This window comes from Asparagus officinalis, chromosome 1 (genome assembly GCF_001876935.1).
Source record: "Asparagus officinalis chromosome 1, Aspof.V1, whole genome shotgun sequence".
In the NCBI taxonomy this organism is placed as follows: Eukaryota; Viridiplantae; Streptophyta; class Magnoliopsida; order Asparagales; family Asparagaceae; genus Asparagus; species Asparagus officinalis.
In genome coordinates this window covers 159,608-178,610 of record NC_033794.1, presented here as the reverse complement: position 1 = coordinate 178,610, position 19,003 = coordinate 159,608, and the positions used below count along the sequence as shown (strand labels likewise).

The following is a 19,003-nucleotide window of genomic DNA, read 5'->3' as shown; positions in this document are numbered from 1 at the left end:
GTTTCTCCATATGTAATTCCTTGTATTCTTTTACCCTATAAATATTATTAACGTCAAAGATTAAAGTTTCTAAATTAAAATCAATTAATGCTAAGGTATAACTTTTGAATGTGTTTCTATAATTTTTGAGATATTGAGGGTGTTAATTAAAAAATTTAAATTTAAATGTCAAAAATTTTAGGTGTATCATGGTAATCTCTTGAATTCATCTGTGTTGTTTGTAAGTTTTAAAATTTTAGAATTTTAATGTGCTTGTCTGTAATTTAAACTTTTGAGGGTGTTTCTATAATTTTTGAGACATTGAGGTGTTAATTGTAAATTTTAAATTCTTTGCAAACTGATGTTAATTTTTTAATTTCATGTTTTTTATTTTAAGTTTTGAGACATTTGGATGAGTTTTATAATTTTGAACTTTTCAGGGTCTTTTCTGCAGTTTTAAAACTTTTTATGGTTTTTTTGCAATACTTCATGTATTATAATATGTTATCTACTTGTAATTTCTTTATCTTAACAAACTAATATCATTTTTATGTTTTATATATTTTATTAATATTAGTTTTTTTAAATTGTTAAGCTAAACATGGTTCACATAGGATTAGGATAAAATATGATTATGATTAGGATAGATTAAGATATAAATAAAATATTCAAAATAGTGAAGGATAATATTGACCATTAAAAATTAGAATTTGATTATAGATAAGGTAGTTCAAACTATAAAGGGGTATATTTGTCTAAAAAAGATTTTCCGAACTCGTGCTTTTAAAGGGAGTATGATAATAAAATTTTTACATGCCACTACAAGTAATCTACTATTTAACGACCAAAATTAGTGAAGGGACCATTTGCCCGTCATTAATGTGCATATAATAACGACGGGTTTATATATATATATATATATATATATATATATATGAGAAATATGGGTATGCTTGGTACCAAGCACAAAAATTTGTGCTTTGTAGTGAGGTGTCGAATCCCCATCCACTCATTCAAATGTTGGAACAAATTCACATGAGTAGTGAGTGGATGGGGATGTGACACATCACTACCAAATTTGGTGTGTTAGGGTTTTAGAATATGTAGATCAAGTTCAACGGAACTGATCATCCACAATGTAGCTCAATCAAGTGATCATCAATGACTAAGAAACTTAGTGGACGTCCACTTAAGTTAACATAAGTTTCTCTCTCTCTCTCTCTCTCTCTCTCTCTATATATATATACTTAATTAATAAATAATAAATATATATATATATATATTATATATATAATAGATATATATTATTATATATGAGAAATATGGTAGCTTGACCAAGCACAAAAATTTGTGCTTTGTAGTGAGTGTCGAATCCCATCACTCATTCAAATTCTTGGAACAAATTACACATGAGTTAGTGAGTGTGATGGGGATGTGACACATCACTACAAGCATAACTTTTTGTGAATTGTACACAAACATACCATCATCTCTCTCTCTACTCTCTCTCTCTCTCTAGTATTATATATATTATATATATTATATTATAATATATATATTATAATATTATAATATATTGATATGTTGGTTACCAAGCACAAAATTGTGGCTTGTAGATGTGCTCACATTCTCATTCCACTACTACCCCATGGAAATTGTTCCATCTCCAACACGTCAAGTTGATAATTTAATGAGTGGAGGAGGATCACATTCTCACTACAAGCATAATTTTAAGCACCGCCCCTTGCTTGAGACCAAGTCATACTTCATATTCTATATATATAATAATATATATATATATATATAAATCTTGTGATTAATACATGAAAAATTTGTTCAGCACCTCCAATGGGCTAATCGGGTCCAAATCGGGTCGGATCCAAACTCACCCGACCAGCTGTCAGAAAGCCAAGTAAGCAGTTTACCAACTCTAGGCATGTCACAGGGAGGTAACAACATCTTGGGTCAAAAGTTCGTACGAAAAAGGGAACAAACTAATTAGACTTTAAAAAAACAAAACTAATATATTAATTAATTAAAGTAGAGTTAAAACAAATAAAGGCGTGCTCTTTGTCCAACGCCCTTTTCTTAACTGAAACCCGCTTTTTTCCCCCTAAATAAATAAATAATAATAATAATAACCCAAGCTTGGTTGCGTCGATTTTTTTTCCCTTCACTTGGATTTCTCGTCTAATTTCTTCGTCGAAATCGAGCTCGATCCGAGGATTCGCGGATCTAAATCGAGGCGAATTCTTCAGGATTTTGGGCGGATGCTTCGAGGTTACGCTTTCGGTTTTATTTAGGTCATTTCTCATTTGTCGCTCTGTTGAATTTGGGCGATTGGTTTCGCTGGTCTCGAGGTTAGTTTGGTTGCTTGGATGCTCGATTGATTGTTTAATTTAGGGAACTTGCATCAATTTTCATGAAATTTGATTCATTTTTAGGAGCGTAAGTTTCTGGTTTTGTATAGGTTTGGGAGCAATTTGGAAGGGAATTCAGCTTTTTTATATATATATAAACTTCAATAGGTCCTTACATCCTAGTACAGCGAATTAGGTTTTATATTTTATATTTTATTTTATTTTTTGAAAATTGGATCTTTTCTATGATAGAGAGACTGAAAAAGTTGAATTTTTGTTGATTTCTTTGAATATTATTTTGTTTTCAGTAGCTAAATTGAAATTGTGGAAATTAGTTTCTATCTGAGTTATGAGAATACCCCCCAAAAAAACATAATAATAATAATAATAATAATAATAAACCTAAAAATAGAGTAGAAAAATGGGTGATGTTTTATGTTATAGCTTTAAATTTCTTCTAATTTGTTTAAGAATTTCATGGGGAATTGGAGGGATCTTATTGTTGATGTGGATCCCCATAGTTCTCTCCAAACCCTAGAAACCGCCATTAAACCAAGATCCCTCGCAAGCTCCAACCTAGAAATGAAGGTGGATCCCTATGCAAAGTGGTCAATTCGCTTTTATCTGTTACCATCACTTGTTTACAATTTTAGCCTTCTCTTGAAGAGAGAAGAAATGCGGAAGACACTACTCATTTAAGCTTAAATTTGCCGACCATGGAACTTCAGTAGGACAAAAGACAGACAAAAAACTAAGTTAGGTTACTGACCTGCATTAGTTTATTTCTGCTGTCAAGATTAGAAAACACTTCATCTTACTTAGTTTGACGCATCCTTCGGTTACACTACTCCCACTGGTTGTACTAGTCTTGCATGTGGTTGACACTTGACACAGTTGACCTCTTGTATCTTGGCCTGATTTGCTCAGATTTGAGTGTATTTAATTTAGATATTAGCTTATTGTATTAACTTAGGAAACCCATTTCCCCTGGAATTCTGCATTGCCTATATTCATGCCCTTGGACCTTGCAGATCTCCGTAGATTCAGCATCTATAGGTTTGTGAATGGACCTGTTATTTTACGTGGTTTGATGTCCCATTCCTGTTTACAGTGTTATTCTTGCAGTAACAATAGCATTGAACACTACATCTCATCCATATATTCATCATGATAAACTCAGAATACCTGTTTTCCTGCAGAGCTATATGACCAAAATTTTCTCTTACAGCTCGCAAATCTCAGCATATGCTTCCCTGTATGAGTTTGTGACTTGAGTCTAAATTACTTTTCTTTTTGTACAAAAGATCTAACATGAGTTGTGTTTATCTATATTCTTAAACTGTAATTTTCTTCTACTTTTGTCAATCATCATCAGGTTTTAATTAGGGTCTTGTGCCACTGGTGCGTGTAGGTTTACACTTGTATGAAGAAAACCTCAATGTGGTCTGATTCAGAAGCCCTTTTGAATGGATTTCTGCAAAGATGAGGCTCCAGCAGCTACAGCACAGCAGAAGACATTCCCAGCAGAAGAAAAACCTCGGCCGGTGTTGGTTAATTCAGAGAAGAACAATGCAGTGCCGACCAATGTCAAGCCTCGTATCAGAGAAATTAGCTCAAGGTACAAGTCTGGGATCACATCAACTCCACGATCCCCATCTCCAAAAGCTAGTCAGACATCGCCGATGTCAAAAACTTCAGCACCTCAGCGGCCGCAATCAGCTGAAAGGAGAAGGCCTTCAACCCCCTCATCTCCTTCATCACGGCACTCAGCGCCTTTATCCTCGTCATCTCCTTTCTCAAAGACTTCCAGGCCTTCATCGCCGTCTTCTCCATCGTCAACTCCTTTCTCAAAGACTTCCAGACCTTCATCACCATCTTCATCCTCAAGGTCTAGTACTCCAGTCCGTGACTCAAAGGTTGAGAGGGTGAACTCTTCCCGGCGATCACTGGTTTCCCGAGCTCCCGATGGTTTGTGGCCTTCGATTCGTAATCTATCAACTTCTTTCCAATCCGAGTCTTCTTCTAATCTGTCAGCTTCTTTCCAATCCGAGCGTTCTTCTGCTCTTTGTAGTAAGAGCGAGAAACCAGTCAGAAATCCTTCTCCAGATCGCACATTGAAGTCTTCTACGAATGCAGCTTCTGAGAGGAAGAGGACACCATTGAGAGGGCGAAACACCTCAGGCCAAACAGAGAATTCTCGGCCTGTGGAGGATTCACATGTGAGGGCAATCGATCAACTTAGGTGGCCCCGCATGATTGGAGGGAAGGTATCCACCAATGCCTTGTCCACAAAAAGCATGGATTTAACTGACAAGATGAGTAGATCTGGCTCTTTGTCGATTTCAGCACGAGGGTTTTCACCTACAAGAAGAATGTCCTCAACGGATGCTATGAACAGAGGTCTCAGGAATTCAACAAATGAGGTTGCGCGACCAGTTTCTTCTAGAGGAAGTGAAAAGGGTGCACGAAATGTAACTTCAGTTCCATTAGAAAGAGCTCCTTCAAATACGAGGCCGAGTAGGAGCCCATCACCTCTTCCAAGTTTGGTTCGTCCATCATCACCAAATAAGGCTTCAGCAACATTGTCTAGGGGGATGTCGAGTCCATCAAGGACAAGACCAACAACTCCATCTTCTCCATCTAGCAGTGCATCAACACGACTCGGTGCGTCATCCTCTATTTTCAACTATATTGCAGATGTGCGAAAAGGAAAAAGGAGCCCCAGTCACATGGATGATTCCCATCATTTGCGTCTACTTTACAATAGGAACTTGCAGTGGCGCTTCGTCAATGCCAGAGCTGATGAACAATTTTCGACCCAGAAGATAGTAGCAGAGGTTTGAAGAAAATATTTTAGAATTTTGGTTTCATACGATATGTAGGGTACAGATATTTATGATGGAAAAGATGCTAAAACCCCTTCGGATGCTGTAACAGGTTTCTCTTGTTGCATCCTAGAAGCATGAATGTTTTTAAAGAGATCCATTCATGAGTTGGTAAATGCCCCTTACATTATCTTTTACACAGAGTACATGTAAGGGGCATATTTATGCTGGTTGTGCAATAATTTGACCTCTTTAACTCAAACCAACTCCTACTTTTGTAACACTGGTAGAAATTTGAACCTAGAAAAATTAGATAACTCCTAGTAATTCACAGATATCCGAGGTAAACAATGTCCATAGACTTTTACCAAATTTATGAGGAAATTATAAGAATGAACTCACTAACTTCTTCTCTATGTGCTTCTTATATTTAGTGTTGGCACTGAATTTTCCATATTCTTTTGGAACGTTTTATCCATGCTATAGTTTCCAGATTGGGTGGATAAACTGTTTGCTGATTTTATTATGTGAAACAGGAGATGCTTTGCAATGTTTGGAATATTACGTCTGAATTGCGTGATTCAGTCACCGTGAAAACGATGGACGTGCAAAACCTGAGGCGAGAAATGAAGTGGAAATCAATAATAAAAGAACAAGTAAGTTCTCTAGTATCTACCATTTCATCATCAAGCTCGATTTATGAGCTCCTAACCACTCTTCTGCTTAAGAGTTACAGACAACCCTTTGATTTATGAGCTCCTAACCACTCTCTGGTATCTACTATTTCATCATTAAAGGTTTTTGGGCTGCATGGAGATGTTTAATAAGGCATCTAACCTCAAAAGAAACCAATATGCACTCATCAAACAAAGTCAACTAACTAGGAAAAAGAGGCTGGTCTATAGAGTTTTCTTTTGCTTTTACATATGTATATTTCTTAGTCTTGTCTCATGGAAACATGAGTCACCAATTGTGTAATAAATCCAAAATTTTCTAACTGATGTGTTATTCAGATGGCATACCTCGAGGATTGGAGCATACTAGGAGAAGAATCTTATGATTCTTTGTCAGGGACAATTGAAGCTCTTAAAGCAAACACATTGCGCTTACCAGTAACAGGAAGGGCAAGGGTATGTAAATTAATACATTAAAAATCTAGTGCTGTTAAGCATGTTACGTGTATTTGAGTTGGTAATCTGATGGTTTTCAAAAGAAATAACTGATCCGAGCCTAAATTTTCCCTCTTTGTTTGATTTCTTTTCTTGCAGGCAGATGTGGGTGCTGTAAAGAATGCTATTAGTTCAGCAGTTGATGTCATGCAAGCAATGGGCTCCTCCATCTGTTGCTTGCTGTCTAGGGTAATTCTCTTGATGTTCACCTCTGCTTAGCTGTCTATTTTGTATACTATAAGCTGACCACATGATGTTACGTCCATTTGTAGAACAACCCTCATGAGATTACTCGCTTTACTAACTTGAACTAATTTGGTCCTAGGGGTTATTTTCTTCCTGTGTTATTTTAATCTGTTTGAACATTGAGGTCATCACATGGAAATTTGTATGTTTGGCAGGTGGAGGGTACAAATTCTGTAGTTTCTGAACTTTCTGAGATAGCAGCAACAGAAAGCATCATGCTTGATGAATGTAGAGAATCACTAGCTGCAGTGGCAGCTATGCAGGTAAAATTGTGCTCTAGTCATGTATCTGCATTAGATAAGATTCATATATAGTTAATTATCAATTCTTTAAGCTTTCGCTAACATATCCCGTATATGCCGCATACAGTGTAGTCCTTTTGATAACCTTTCTTCCAAGTTATGTCAGCCAAAGTTGAGCTCTCCCACAGCCCAAGCAAGCACTCAATTATTAATTAAAAACTTCAATACTTAAACCTCGTTCTTCAACTATATAGGTGCGAATCCGGAGCCTAAGGTTTCGCAAAAGAGATTTACCTTATTTGGTAACAGAAACAAAAAAGTTGAAATAGACAAGTCTACGGGAAAGATTGAGCTTAGTTTCTGCACTATGCAGTGAGCAGTAAAGAAACAAAATTCTGTCTAAATGATATTCTAGGTGCTTTTAGTGTAATTTGCTGGCAAGGGTTGTGATTGGAGTACGCGTCGTGTTTCTATACTTACTATCTAATCATTTCAATGGAACTATCATCTCTGGTGTTGTCATCTAATATCACTTTCTGATTTTAATGTGCCAAGGGGCTTTAAAATTTCAATTCATCGGTACTACATTACTGCTTGCTTCAAATTGATATTTCAAACTTTTCTGCCTTCTGGTGGTTTACTTTAGGTACAAGAGTGCAGCCTCAGAACACATCTGATACAATTAAGACAAGATTTGCTGGTGGAGTGATCCAATATCTTTGTGGCTAACAATTAACCATTGCTGGAGATAACTACAGAACCTGCTCAATCTCATGTGTAAATTTGTTCTTACTCCTCACTTCTCTTTGCCTTTTGTTCCACCCTCATCTTTTTCTTCTCTCAGAAGGTGTATTGTTTGCCCCTGTAATTTTCTCTCTCTCTCTCTCTCTCTCTTTCCCCCCCTTTTCTGCGTTTCATATGGAAAGAAATGCAGATAAATGAAAGCCAAGATGAAGAGGTCAAATGTTTATGTGTATATAGTCATCGTAGTTGTCCACGTGTTGGCTGGATTAAGAGTACATTACATAAAGCATAATTTTTCCAACAAAATCAAAGTCGTTAAGATGAGATGATGAATGTATCAACTGAAATGTACTACTGTAAGGGAGCATTAGATCTAGGAGAATTTTTTTTTTTAAAGATCATTTTTGAAAATAATTAGCAAAATCGACTATTTTGCTTAACATTTAGCAAAGTCGACCGCTTTTTGGTTACGTCATCAAGGCTAGCCAAAAAGAGGTTGATTTTGTAAAATATCATGCTTAAAATACATGGAACTAGTAGTCCTGTGTATTTAGGAATTGCTAATTATGAGAAGCCTAGATTATATCCGCAATCCACTTTCTTTAGTGCGTCCGCTGGTGTTGATGTGATCCGCCGGTGTCAACGTGATCACAAGAAACGAGGGCTTCTTAGCCGACGGAATCCGGATCTGGATGTACTGGCCGGTGGCGGTGGTGGTGGTGAAGGCGGGAATGGATGGATGGAGAGGTGGGGGAGAGGCATGGGGTTTGCATGGGGATTTGGGCGGAGGAGAGAGTGAAGGGGGACGGGAGCGAACGCGTGTTGATTGACACACACGTGTTGATTGACGCACGCATGTTGATTGACGCGTGCGGTCCACTTAGCGTTTTCCATTGTGGTGGTTCGTTGTCGTGTCATCAACAGTTTGCCGATTCGCTTTATGCGCTTATCGGCGTTGGATAATCCTCTTTGATTCGGATAACGACGTTCATCACCTTCGGAGGTGAGTGTAGCAGCCACTTGTAGGAATTGGGGTTCGGTTTTGGTCTGTGGTGAGAGAACGAGCGGAATTTGGCGGTGAGGTGGGAGGTTCGGGTTAGAATTGGGCACCGGAGTTTTTGTCATTTTGAGTCTCATTATTTACACGGAGCTATTGGTCATGTGTATTTAAATGAAGTAGTTTAATATCTTAATTGGCGTTTACTAATTACACAGAATTATTAGTTCTGTATATTTCGAATATTATTTTTCAGAAAATCGTTCATTTTTTGGCCGGTCATGATGACGTGGCAAAAAAAGAGGATGGTTTTGCTAATTATTTAGCAAAGTTGTTATTTTTGATAATTATTTAGCAAAAAATCGGTCTCTTTGAGAAATTCTCCTTAGATCTAAGTAACACTTTGTAAAATGCACATCAGGACCGCGCCAGCGTTGTCGGATTTTTAAAATTAAGTTTACATTTTAATCTTTGATTTTATGGTATCCTCGTACTATCTAATAGTAGCACGACTATGCAATTGAATGCAATTCACATGTTTTCAACTTCGTCTTGATTAACCAAGCAGTTGTTTTATGATGTTCTCGTCGTCGTCGCCTGCTGCCTTTTCTGCCGAAAGGAAATGGCTATTAAAGCCAAAGGTATTCTAAGCTCATGTAGGTCCTTTTTCGAGCTTTAACTTTAATAATGAGCAGCAGATAAAGGTGCATGTTCTTCAACTCAGTGTCCTAAAAAATAGCAGCATCGTGTTTACTGTTGCACCGGAGTAAGAGAGGGAAAATATGAAACAAATATTTGATGGCAAACGAAAGAAGAAGCTGGGGATTTTCACGGCGAAGGCAGTGAAGCTGTATATTAAATAATTAGGAAAAAAAATAGGGAAGAATAAATTCATTGTTTTACTCCATAGGTAAACCTAGCAAAAAGCGCAATCTTCGACCATGAACAGAAGAGATATTTCTTTCACAAAGTAACTATTTCAAACAGTTTTTTTTGCATTTTTTTCTAGCGCTTGCTTTGGCCCTGGCGCTTATAAGAAACCAACTTCTCAATCGAGATCAACATATCATAGCAGAGTGTAAGAGTTGAAAAGGGAAACAAATTCATACACCAAAAGAAGGGATATTCTCCATGACAACATTAGGTCACTTCAAGAATAACTTGCCGTGGCTTGAGGCCAAAATCCAGGCATTTTTTCTTCTTCTTCTCATCATGGTCTCAGATCAATAATAAAATATAATCCACACGACCTCGCAGAAATATACAGCTCATAGAACTATAGCCTATACTCTCACAGATCCGCTACAGACAGTTTCAGCAAAAAAAAAAAGAGGAAAGGCAAAATTTACCAAGTATTTTACCAATAAGTTTACAGAAGAAGAAAAAACAAAGCAAGAGAACAGCTAACGTATAACAATGGTTCATGATATAACAATGGTTCATGATATAAGGCTTTCACAAGCCTTGATATCAGCCGCTTGCGCTCCCAAAATTGCCTGAGCGGATGAACTAGCTCCAACACTCCTCATCACCGCATCAAACATTGCAGCCTGAAACCTCGAGTCCTCCACCTTCTTCAATATCTCCTCTACTACTTTGAAACTAAGGCCACCATCCACAATGAGCTTACCAACAACTTCGCCAAAATACGCCGGTGCCTTCGGTAAATCAATGCCAATATCATCCAACATCGACCCGTAAAGCAAGCATCCAGTTCCCAAGTCCTTTTGTGTGAAAACCTTCTTAGAAAACAAGAATTTCAAAAGTTTGACGACCAAATCCACACAGGCTGAACCCTTGTCGAGGGCAAGATTGATGGCTTCTTTGACAACCTCTGGGTGGTATTCGGGGCTCTTTAGCTCCTCTATGCATTGTACTGCCTCATCTAGGATGCGCACATGGAAATACTCTTCAAGAAGTGAAATTGTTTTCCTTTGTAAATCAACAGGGTTTGCCTTCGGCACTGCCGCTTTTGGTGCTGCAGCAGGTCTCTCAGTGACAACTGGAGACATCGGTGCAAGAGGTTTCGGTGTACCAAAACTTTGGGCTGCGCTACCCTGCAATAATGCACTAGTTTTTCCGGAGATAAGGCCACCGCTGCCTTGGGGTAGTAGCTTAGAGTTAATAAGTGAAGCCTCTCCAACCATAGAAGGAGAGTTACGAAAAGCTTGACCTTTGGGGTTTGATTTAGAGCGAGGGACTTCCCAGTTGTCATCGTCGAGCCCGGGCATTCCAGGCATTTTTCTTGTTCCGGGCATTCCGGGCATCATACCTCCTGCCCCTGGTCTATTAAGAGGGAAACCGCCAGGGCTTAGAGGACCTCCTATTGCTCCAGCACCACGACCACCATTTCTCATTGTTCCAGGTCGAAGTCCAAGGTTCTTCTCTGCTTCACTGTGGATTTCAGAGATGGTCTTGGCTCTCATCTGCAAAGGTAAACCATGAATGATGTTCAAGGAAACCAAACTAAGATCGCGAAAGGAGTAGATTAAAATAACTATTCGTCGGAAACATGTTTATTAGCACTATAAATATAATTTCTCAAAATTCTCACAAACATCTTAGCAAGGTGACATCTATAACTGTAACTTGTTCGCTTGGTCAAGCTTTTGTAAATCTTCACTTTTGTGACTTCAACCCTAAATCATCAGCCGACCTTACATTTCTAATTTGACAAAGTCAGGCTACCAACCTTCACAGAACTCCCTCAGCACTCAGTGCGTACACACATGTGAGAAGTTACCAACCACTTCCTTCATTCACTAAGTAGCCTTCATATGCTATTATCTCCTTCCCCCTAGACAGCACAAATTCAATCTCAAGTTTCAACTAGACCTATTTTGTTTAACCACTTCGATACCCCGGATTTTCAATGTCCTGATGTCAGCCACATACTGTTTAGCCTTACTTCAAGCCATCAAAGTATTCATCAGGCACATACACCCATCTTCCAATATTTATCACCCTCTCCATTCCTTTGTAAACAATTAGCATGTTAAAGTAAGTGGTACTCATCTAATTCTACTTCAAATACAATAATAAAGCTGATTTGCACTAAATTAGATAACATGTTACATGTACTATACGCTATCTCACCTCTTCACGTCGGGGGATCCAGTTGTTGGTACGGAGATCTAGGACATTACGAACCATAAACTTCAAACGTGGTGCTAGTTCAGGGTTCTTTGTAAGCTCCTTCAGACGGTTGAAGTAGGCATCATTAAATCTACGAGATTTGGGGCTTTCATCCAACTGTTTACCGATTGTGTTAAAGAACTGACAGATAGCCTCAACATTTTCCTCAGCTGGGCAAGTTTTTCCATCATGTCCAAGTAATTCCTGCATGAATGATCAGAATTAGCGGATCTTCTACTAAGAAAAGAAAAAAATGTACATACCAACAAGATAAAGAATATAGCCTAAACACACCTGAACAATATGATGAACTATTTTTTCTGGCACCATCTTTTGCTTTAGAAGCTCACCAATGAGGCGAATGTTACCGAGGGTACGGAGCTTCACCAATCTTTCTTTATCCTGGCGCTCTGTTTCCTGATCTGGGTCCGTTAGTTTTCCAATCTCAGCCCTTAGACTGTCAGCACCTTCAAAGGCTTCTTGACAATTATTTAGAAGTATACGCTTAAAAGTGATCTCTTTACCGCCTGGCTCTTCAGAGGGAAATGGAGGCAGTTTATCATTCAGATCAGAGCACAATTGAGCATACATAGGACAAAAGGTGGGCTCCAAGACTGCTTTGTCAAATATGATTGTAATGACATCCTGCACCATCAAAAAATATTGAGCAGCTTTACTCCCCCCAGTTGTACACCGTAAAACAAAAGAAAAGTTCTCTGGTTCACAAAAACCTTTAGGATATCAGGAGTTGTTATTCCTGCATCAATAAGTTGGCCCTTGAGAAGATCAAATTTCTCAGGTGTCAGCTTGTTCAATATTCTGCACATCATCATAAGACGGAACAAAGTTATAAATAAAATCATTACTTCTCTATCAGTTCTCAATTTAAGGCCTGCAAGACAATGACCTGTGGAAGAAAGATTTTCATGTAAAAAACACATCATTAAAAAAAGCCCATATAAGATAAAGCAATACAACAAAAATAGATCTAAGGTCTGCAAAGAATAACATGTCTTCGAGATAGATAATTGTGAAAATAGCCAAATGTACTAGCATCATAAACGGGGCAGAAATTAGTACCCTTTAACAGTTTTTAAAACCTGGTCTTTTTCAGAAAGACTGCCTCTTCGAACAGACCATGGCACTTCAGCTTTAATTAAAGCAGGAGCAGGTCCACCCTGATAAATTACAAGAAAAATGTCAGAATGAACATGAAGTACCAATAAAAGTAACTTCATATTCATATAACATGCATGCCACACAAACAAAAACAAGTCGCCAAATAGACGGTAATTAAGCCAAAAATAACAACTGACAACATTAGTAAATGTGTGTGCGCGCGCGTGTGCGTGTTATTCTGCGTAAGTGTGTCACTGTTTTAAATATCAGCCGATAATCCGATATTATCGCCAATTTATCGGATTAGCGAGCTCTCCGCTAGGATAAGTAGGATTTTAATCGGTTATCGTTTTTATGGGTTTATCGGGGATTTATCGGCGATAAAGGAGCTTATCGGCCGATAATATGGGCTGAAATTATCGGGTTTATCGGGTGGAGTTTTTGGGTTGGATTGTTGATTTCTTAAACCGAACCCGACACGCTTTGACAATAAAATGAAACTTCAGCCCTAACCTAACCTTCGGGAAACTCTGTCCTGTGGCTATTCTCCGCGCCTCTTCGTGAATCTCGTCGCTCGCTTTGCCTTCGTGAACCTCGTCGGTCGTCGCTCGCCTTGCCTTCGTGAACCTCGTTCGGTTGTTCTCCGTTCCTCTTCGTGAATCTCGTCGCTTGCCTTGCCTTCGTGAACCTCGTTGATCGTCGCTCGCCTTGCCTTCGTGAACTTCATTGCTCGCTCGCCTCCCCGACCTTTAGCCCTAATCTTCGTGATCCTCGTCAGTCGTTGCTTGTCTCCGCTGACCTCAGAGCTCACCTCCGCTGACCCCAACATTCGCCGTCGTCGCTCCGCTCCTCTTCGAACAGGTATGCTCACTGCTTAGTTGTTTTTTCACTTTTCTTTTAAGTTTATTTTTTCTCTTCTTTCTTTTTCTTTTAAGCTCGTCTCCCCGACCTCATCTATTCTGATTACTGTCTTCTCCTATTGTTTCTTTTTCCCCTTCCTTTCTTTTTCTTTTTCCTCTGCTCAATTGTTTGTCACTTTCATCATACGTAACTTGATAGTTATAAGTTATAACTCTTTTCTGTAAGAATTTCTGTGAAGTTTTAGGATTTCTCCATATATCTATGTTAAAATACTGTGACTTGCTGGGAGACTTGTATAAGAAATTAGTTACAAGTCTTGTAATTAATTTATAGCAAACTTGTAAAGTTGTAATTAATTTTAAGAAAATACTTGTGAGATTGTAATGTATAAGCAAATTTAATTTTAATTACAGTTAATTTTCACTGCAATTAGTTTATAGCAAACTTGTAATTAATACTTGTGACACTGTATAAGCAAATTTAATTTTAATTACAATTAATTTTAAACAATTAGTTTTTACTTGAGCAATTAGTTTTAACTATAACTAATTTTCACTGCAACTAATTTAGCTAATTATAAGTTTATAACTCGGTCAATAATCTATGAGTTTCATCGAATCACTGCTCACTACAACTAATCTCTGAGTTTCATCGTGCGGTCAAGATGCAAGTTTCGCTTTCTACAATTGGTTAGTGATTCTAAGCATGATTATTTACATTTTGGTATGTTTATATTTCATTAAGCATAGTTAGATTATATTTTTAATTATTATATTATATATACACCATCCAGTATATCGCTCCGATAAATACTACTTATCCCCGATATATCCCCGATTTTCACTATCTGATAAGGATTTTGACCGTCCGATAAATCCCCGATAACCGGTATTTAAAACATATCTTTAAATTTCTCAAACACCTTTATAATATATGTGGACATACAAACAGACCACATATATTGCTAATCGCTATGTTCTTAATGATTCTAAGAGATAATTGCAAGAGGATCATTATACAAGTCATGCATTCCTTACCTCAGATCTTAAATTTATTATTCATATTTATTATATAACTTTTCTTTCAGTGATGAACCCATACCAGGGTGTATATAGGCTGCTGCAGAAACCTCAAGAGGGATGATAACACCAAGGTGGCATAAATTTGATATTCACATTTATAATATAACTTTTGTTTCATGGTCAGGATGTATATAGGCTGTTGCAGACGCCTTTAGAGGGATGGCAACACCAAGGTGGCATGGACAATATTGCAAATAAAGAAAGAGAACAGGAAAAAGAAATCCCGGCAGATGATTTACATGGTTTCAAAACCAAATAGTACACACAAACATGAGGGCAAATAGACACATACTCTTTCTAATTCTAGAATCAGACTGAAAACGCAGAAGATGTGTTACCTCCTATAACTGTAAGTAAATATGAAGATAATTTTATTCAGAAGCTAAAAACTGGTGATGAAAATCAGTTTGCTAGCATTATATTTCAGCATTGTAGAAATTTATTCTACTGATAATGCTGGCAGTTTCCTATGGTATGAAGGTATATATCTCTCTCACTAGCAAGATTAGGTATGCTAATCAATGTCCAACTCTCATTTCATTTGCCAGACTATCTGCTTTAATTTACTCAAGGCTATGAATTATGACCAATTGGGGATAAGATGCCTTAAGAAATAAATATTAGTACATGAACTATTTTTAATTATTTCATACTTTAAGATCCTTTAAAAGAAATACAACTCAAAACATGTAAATTATATGTGACAAATTGGCAAGTATTCACCACCGATAATGTACTTATCATGTCCTTATGCCTATCTCCGAAAAACATAATAGTGTCTACAAATCATGGAATCTTTTTGCATGATTACCAAGCTCAACAATCTCTCTAACAAAACACACAGATGTTGAAGAAATAAAACTAGAAAGATTGATTTATACTCAAAATCCCCAATAGTCTTGACTGCATAATTCATACTCATTGAAAATATGTAGACGTAAAATGTTCATACAGGCATATAATGATATTACACTATATCTTTACATAACAATTGTGACGCCTGCTCTTCAGATTTGAAGCTTACAAGCAGCCATCTCTAACTTTAGTAAACAATCTTTTTATGTAAGAATCTAGATGTAGGACACACGACAGCATGTGTACAAAAAGAGGCACACTAAGTCATACTACAGTAAAACATGGTAGTTTACCCATTTTATGCAGGATATAACGAGAGGAGAAATGTGTTAAGGATGCACAGCTATATATGAGCTAACACTACATTTCATTTGCCATCAAAAGTTACCACAATTGCTTAAAGAACAAATATGAAATAATAAAATGAAAAACAATTAAATCAAGCCATAACTGACATCAAGAACTATGTAGCGGCAAAAATATGTTACTACCTGGGAGGAAGGAATTTGTCCTCTTGATGAAAACTGATCGGATTCATTCGATCCTTTATTATCGCGATCTTGAACCCAAGATCTCTCCTCTCCACCCGTTTGTCTAGGACGATCACGCCAATCACGATTATCAGGCTCAGAATAACGTCCTTGTGTTGGAGTAACGGCCTAAATAGGTATATTAAGCATCAAAATAACACTATTACATATAACAATTTAGTTACAGCAAAGCAAGTGTACGCAATATGATTGCTAAGAGTATGCTTAGAGAAGATAATCAATTTAATAACAACCAAACACATCTCTGTTTTTTTATTAATGCAATTCACAAACTAAAACTTACATTAGAATCGGTACGACCCCAAGTTTGCTCTTCACCAAATAGCTCAACATCAATCTCTTGCTTGATCTTCAGAATATCTTCTGGTACTTCAACAACCTGTAGCTTATAAAAAAGCAAAAAAAAATGATATTCATAAGTTCCTAAAAGAAGCAGAATGCATTGAGCTAGTAAGGTTTCCAAAAACCATACGCTAAGAACATATAGGTACTGATCAAGAAATTTATTTCTGGTGCTTGTAGTAGTCAGAATTTCATCATTTGAAATCCACGGATGCACAAGGTAAAGTGTTAAAATACCACCAAATCAGTTAGATATTCCAAATAATATAATGAGCGGGCATCAAAGGATTCTTCAAGGAGATCCTTACAAGAAAACCCTTTGACTCTGAGCTGAGAGTTCAAGTTATTTTTTCATCAAGTGACAATTTGACATAGAATGATAAAACCTTTGGACTAAAGGCCAGTTTGGTATTGGTTTTTTTAGGGTGCTCCTTCTTATTTTTTCAAGAAGCAGCCAACAATGGTCTTTGGTAAAAACAATTTTGGCATGCTTATTGATGTTGCTTATGCTTTTAAGTGGGTGCTTTTAGAAGCAACCCGACATGCTTTTAAAAGCAACTTTTGCTTTTTTTTTATTTATATACAATATATTTCTTATATCTTTTAATAATGATCATTAAGAACAGTTCTACCAAACACCTTAACTGCTTTTTAAGCAGTTTTTTATAGTTAATTAACAAACTGCTATTCTCAGTAGCTTATATGAGTTGCTTTCATAAGTTGTTTTTATAAGCAACTTATTATAAGCACTAGCAATACCAGACTGGCCCTGAGGCTTCAGTGTGGTGTTAAAGAATACTAAGAAATTAACCTTTAACTTTCTCCGCTTTCCCTCCCAATATATACCACCTACATGCATACCCTTATAATTTTTCTCTATGCAATGGATGGAGATTGACAAGTTCATGTGAAACATGGCAATACTAGTATAGAAAGTATTAATGTCATTCCAATACCTTGAGGTATAGTGTAACTACATGAATGATCATGGAGTCCGTGTATCTACATGGGTAATCTTGAGGTTACGGGTTGTAATTACACGGGTAACCTTGAAAGTTGTTTTTTGTCTGGGCTCTAGGGTCATCCATGTATTACAATTAGTAATCTTAGGGTTACTCGTGTAGATTCACAAATTTCAGGTTCACCCCCTAACACACCATACCTCAGGGTACCGGAATTTAATTAATATTAGAAAGAAAAAGATTCAGCAATACCTCTCTGAGTTGTAAAAGTTGATCCCTTGTATAACAGACGCGCTCCCGTCCATCAAACCTTGAGTCTCCACTCTAATAGAATAACCAGCAAAGTAAAGTGAAGCCAATGAGAAAATGAACCAATTCCATACTGAGAAATACAGGCACTAGACCATGAAGTGCATGCACCTAGCAAGCATTCAGAGTTTACTCACATCAATATTCCCACACAACCAAAGGCATAGAGTAACATTTCCAAGATTCTATCAAGAACAAAACTTTATTATTCCAATGAACTAGAGCGCGCCCAAAATCATACATCAACCGATAAAACCTAATGAAAAATGTAAACAAATCATGATCCGAACCTAACCAAACTCCACCAAGAACGGTTCTTTCTTTCAAGGTATCAATACTACCACCCCAAGATCAAATATCTCCTACCAAGAACCAAAGAAACCCCATTTCAAGCAATCTAAACAAAACCCTAGCCCCAAGACACCTAAAAAAAACAAAACCCTAGATCCAGTTCATCGCACCTTAAGACCCGCCGAGGTCCGGAACGCCGGCTGATCGGACTGCGACGAGCTACTAAGAGCACTGAACGCCGGCGAGTCAATTCGAGGGCCAATATGTGCTGCCGCCGCCGCCGCCGCCCGGTCTCAAGCTAATAACGGTCTGATCCTGCATAACTCGTCGATGACTCTTCTAACGGCGGTGACGATATCAGGAGTTCGCCGATCGATTTAATAAAATTCGTCGATCGAGTTGTTAAAGGAGTGAAAAGAGAAGAAAACGGGACAGAAATAAAAAAAACAAAGATGGGGGGCTTCCTATTTTGCTCGGGCGACAGGATGGTGGCGGGGTAGTCTCGTAGATAAGTGACAATACGATGGGGTAAATATGTAAGTGTGCGCTTATGCGGTGCTGTCGGCGGTCTGGGATGAGATATAGCGTCGCCTTCGTTTGCGTCTACGGAAAGTGTCTATTGACGGTTTTGTCACCGCGAGATGAAGGGAATTACGAACGAATGCCATGGGCATGTGCGCCGGCCCAGTCGATGGATATCAACCGGAGAAGGGTTGGTTTTGTTGTCCGGTAGATCGCGGCCGTTGGATTGGCGGAGGCTTTCATCTTCGCCGTTGGTTTTGTACGTCGTTTCCTAATAACGTCGGTGCTGGTAATAACGGAATTAGGAGTGAAGATGGGCCGGGTAGAATTGGATCGGGCCCGATAGTGGAAGCCTAATCATGATTTCATTTTGTGTACTGGGCTATCATTATTTTGCTTCCCACTAATTATT

The 19,003-nt window shown here is 37.8% G+C and overlaps 2 protein-coding genes across 3 annotated transcripts; one reads left to right on the top strand and one right to left on the bottom strand.

Annotated features, from left to right (window-relative positions):
- Positions 2,074-7,815, top strand: LOC109844974 (AUGMIN subunit 8-like). Of its 2 annotated transcripts, none has more exons than XM_020414161.1 (7): positions 2,074-2,339; positions 3,751-5,176; positions 5,701-5,820; positions 6,178-6,294; positions 6,433-6,522; positions 6,735-6,842; positions 7,468-7,815. In XM_020414161.1, the coding sequence occupies exons 2-7, from the start codon at positions 3,806-3,808 to the stop codon at positions 7,528-7,530; spliced, it is 1,869 nt and encodes a 622-aa protein (XP_020269750.1). In that variant the 5' UTR covers positions 2,074-2,339; positions 3,751-3,805; the 3' UTR covers positions 7,531-7,815. The 2 variants fall into 2 exon arrangements, with proteins under 2 accessions (XP_020269750.1, XP_020269757.1); XM_020414168.1 differs by having other exon boundaries at positions 3,715-5,176.
- Positions 9,712-18,656, bottom strand: LOC109844964 (eukaryotic translation initiation factor-like). The gene is given in 10 exon segments (XM_020414153.1): positions 9,712-10,988; positions 11,659-11,901; positions 11,992-12,342; positions 12,429-12,516; positions 12,778-12,875; positions 16,106-16,273; positions 16,449-16,544; positions 17,722-17,793; positions 18,240-18,336; positions 18,338-18,656. Coding segments are annotated over 10 exon segments (2,253 nt in total). The 5' UTR covers positions 18,391-18,656; the 3' UTR covers positions 9,712-10,001.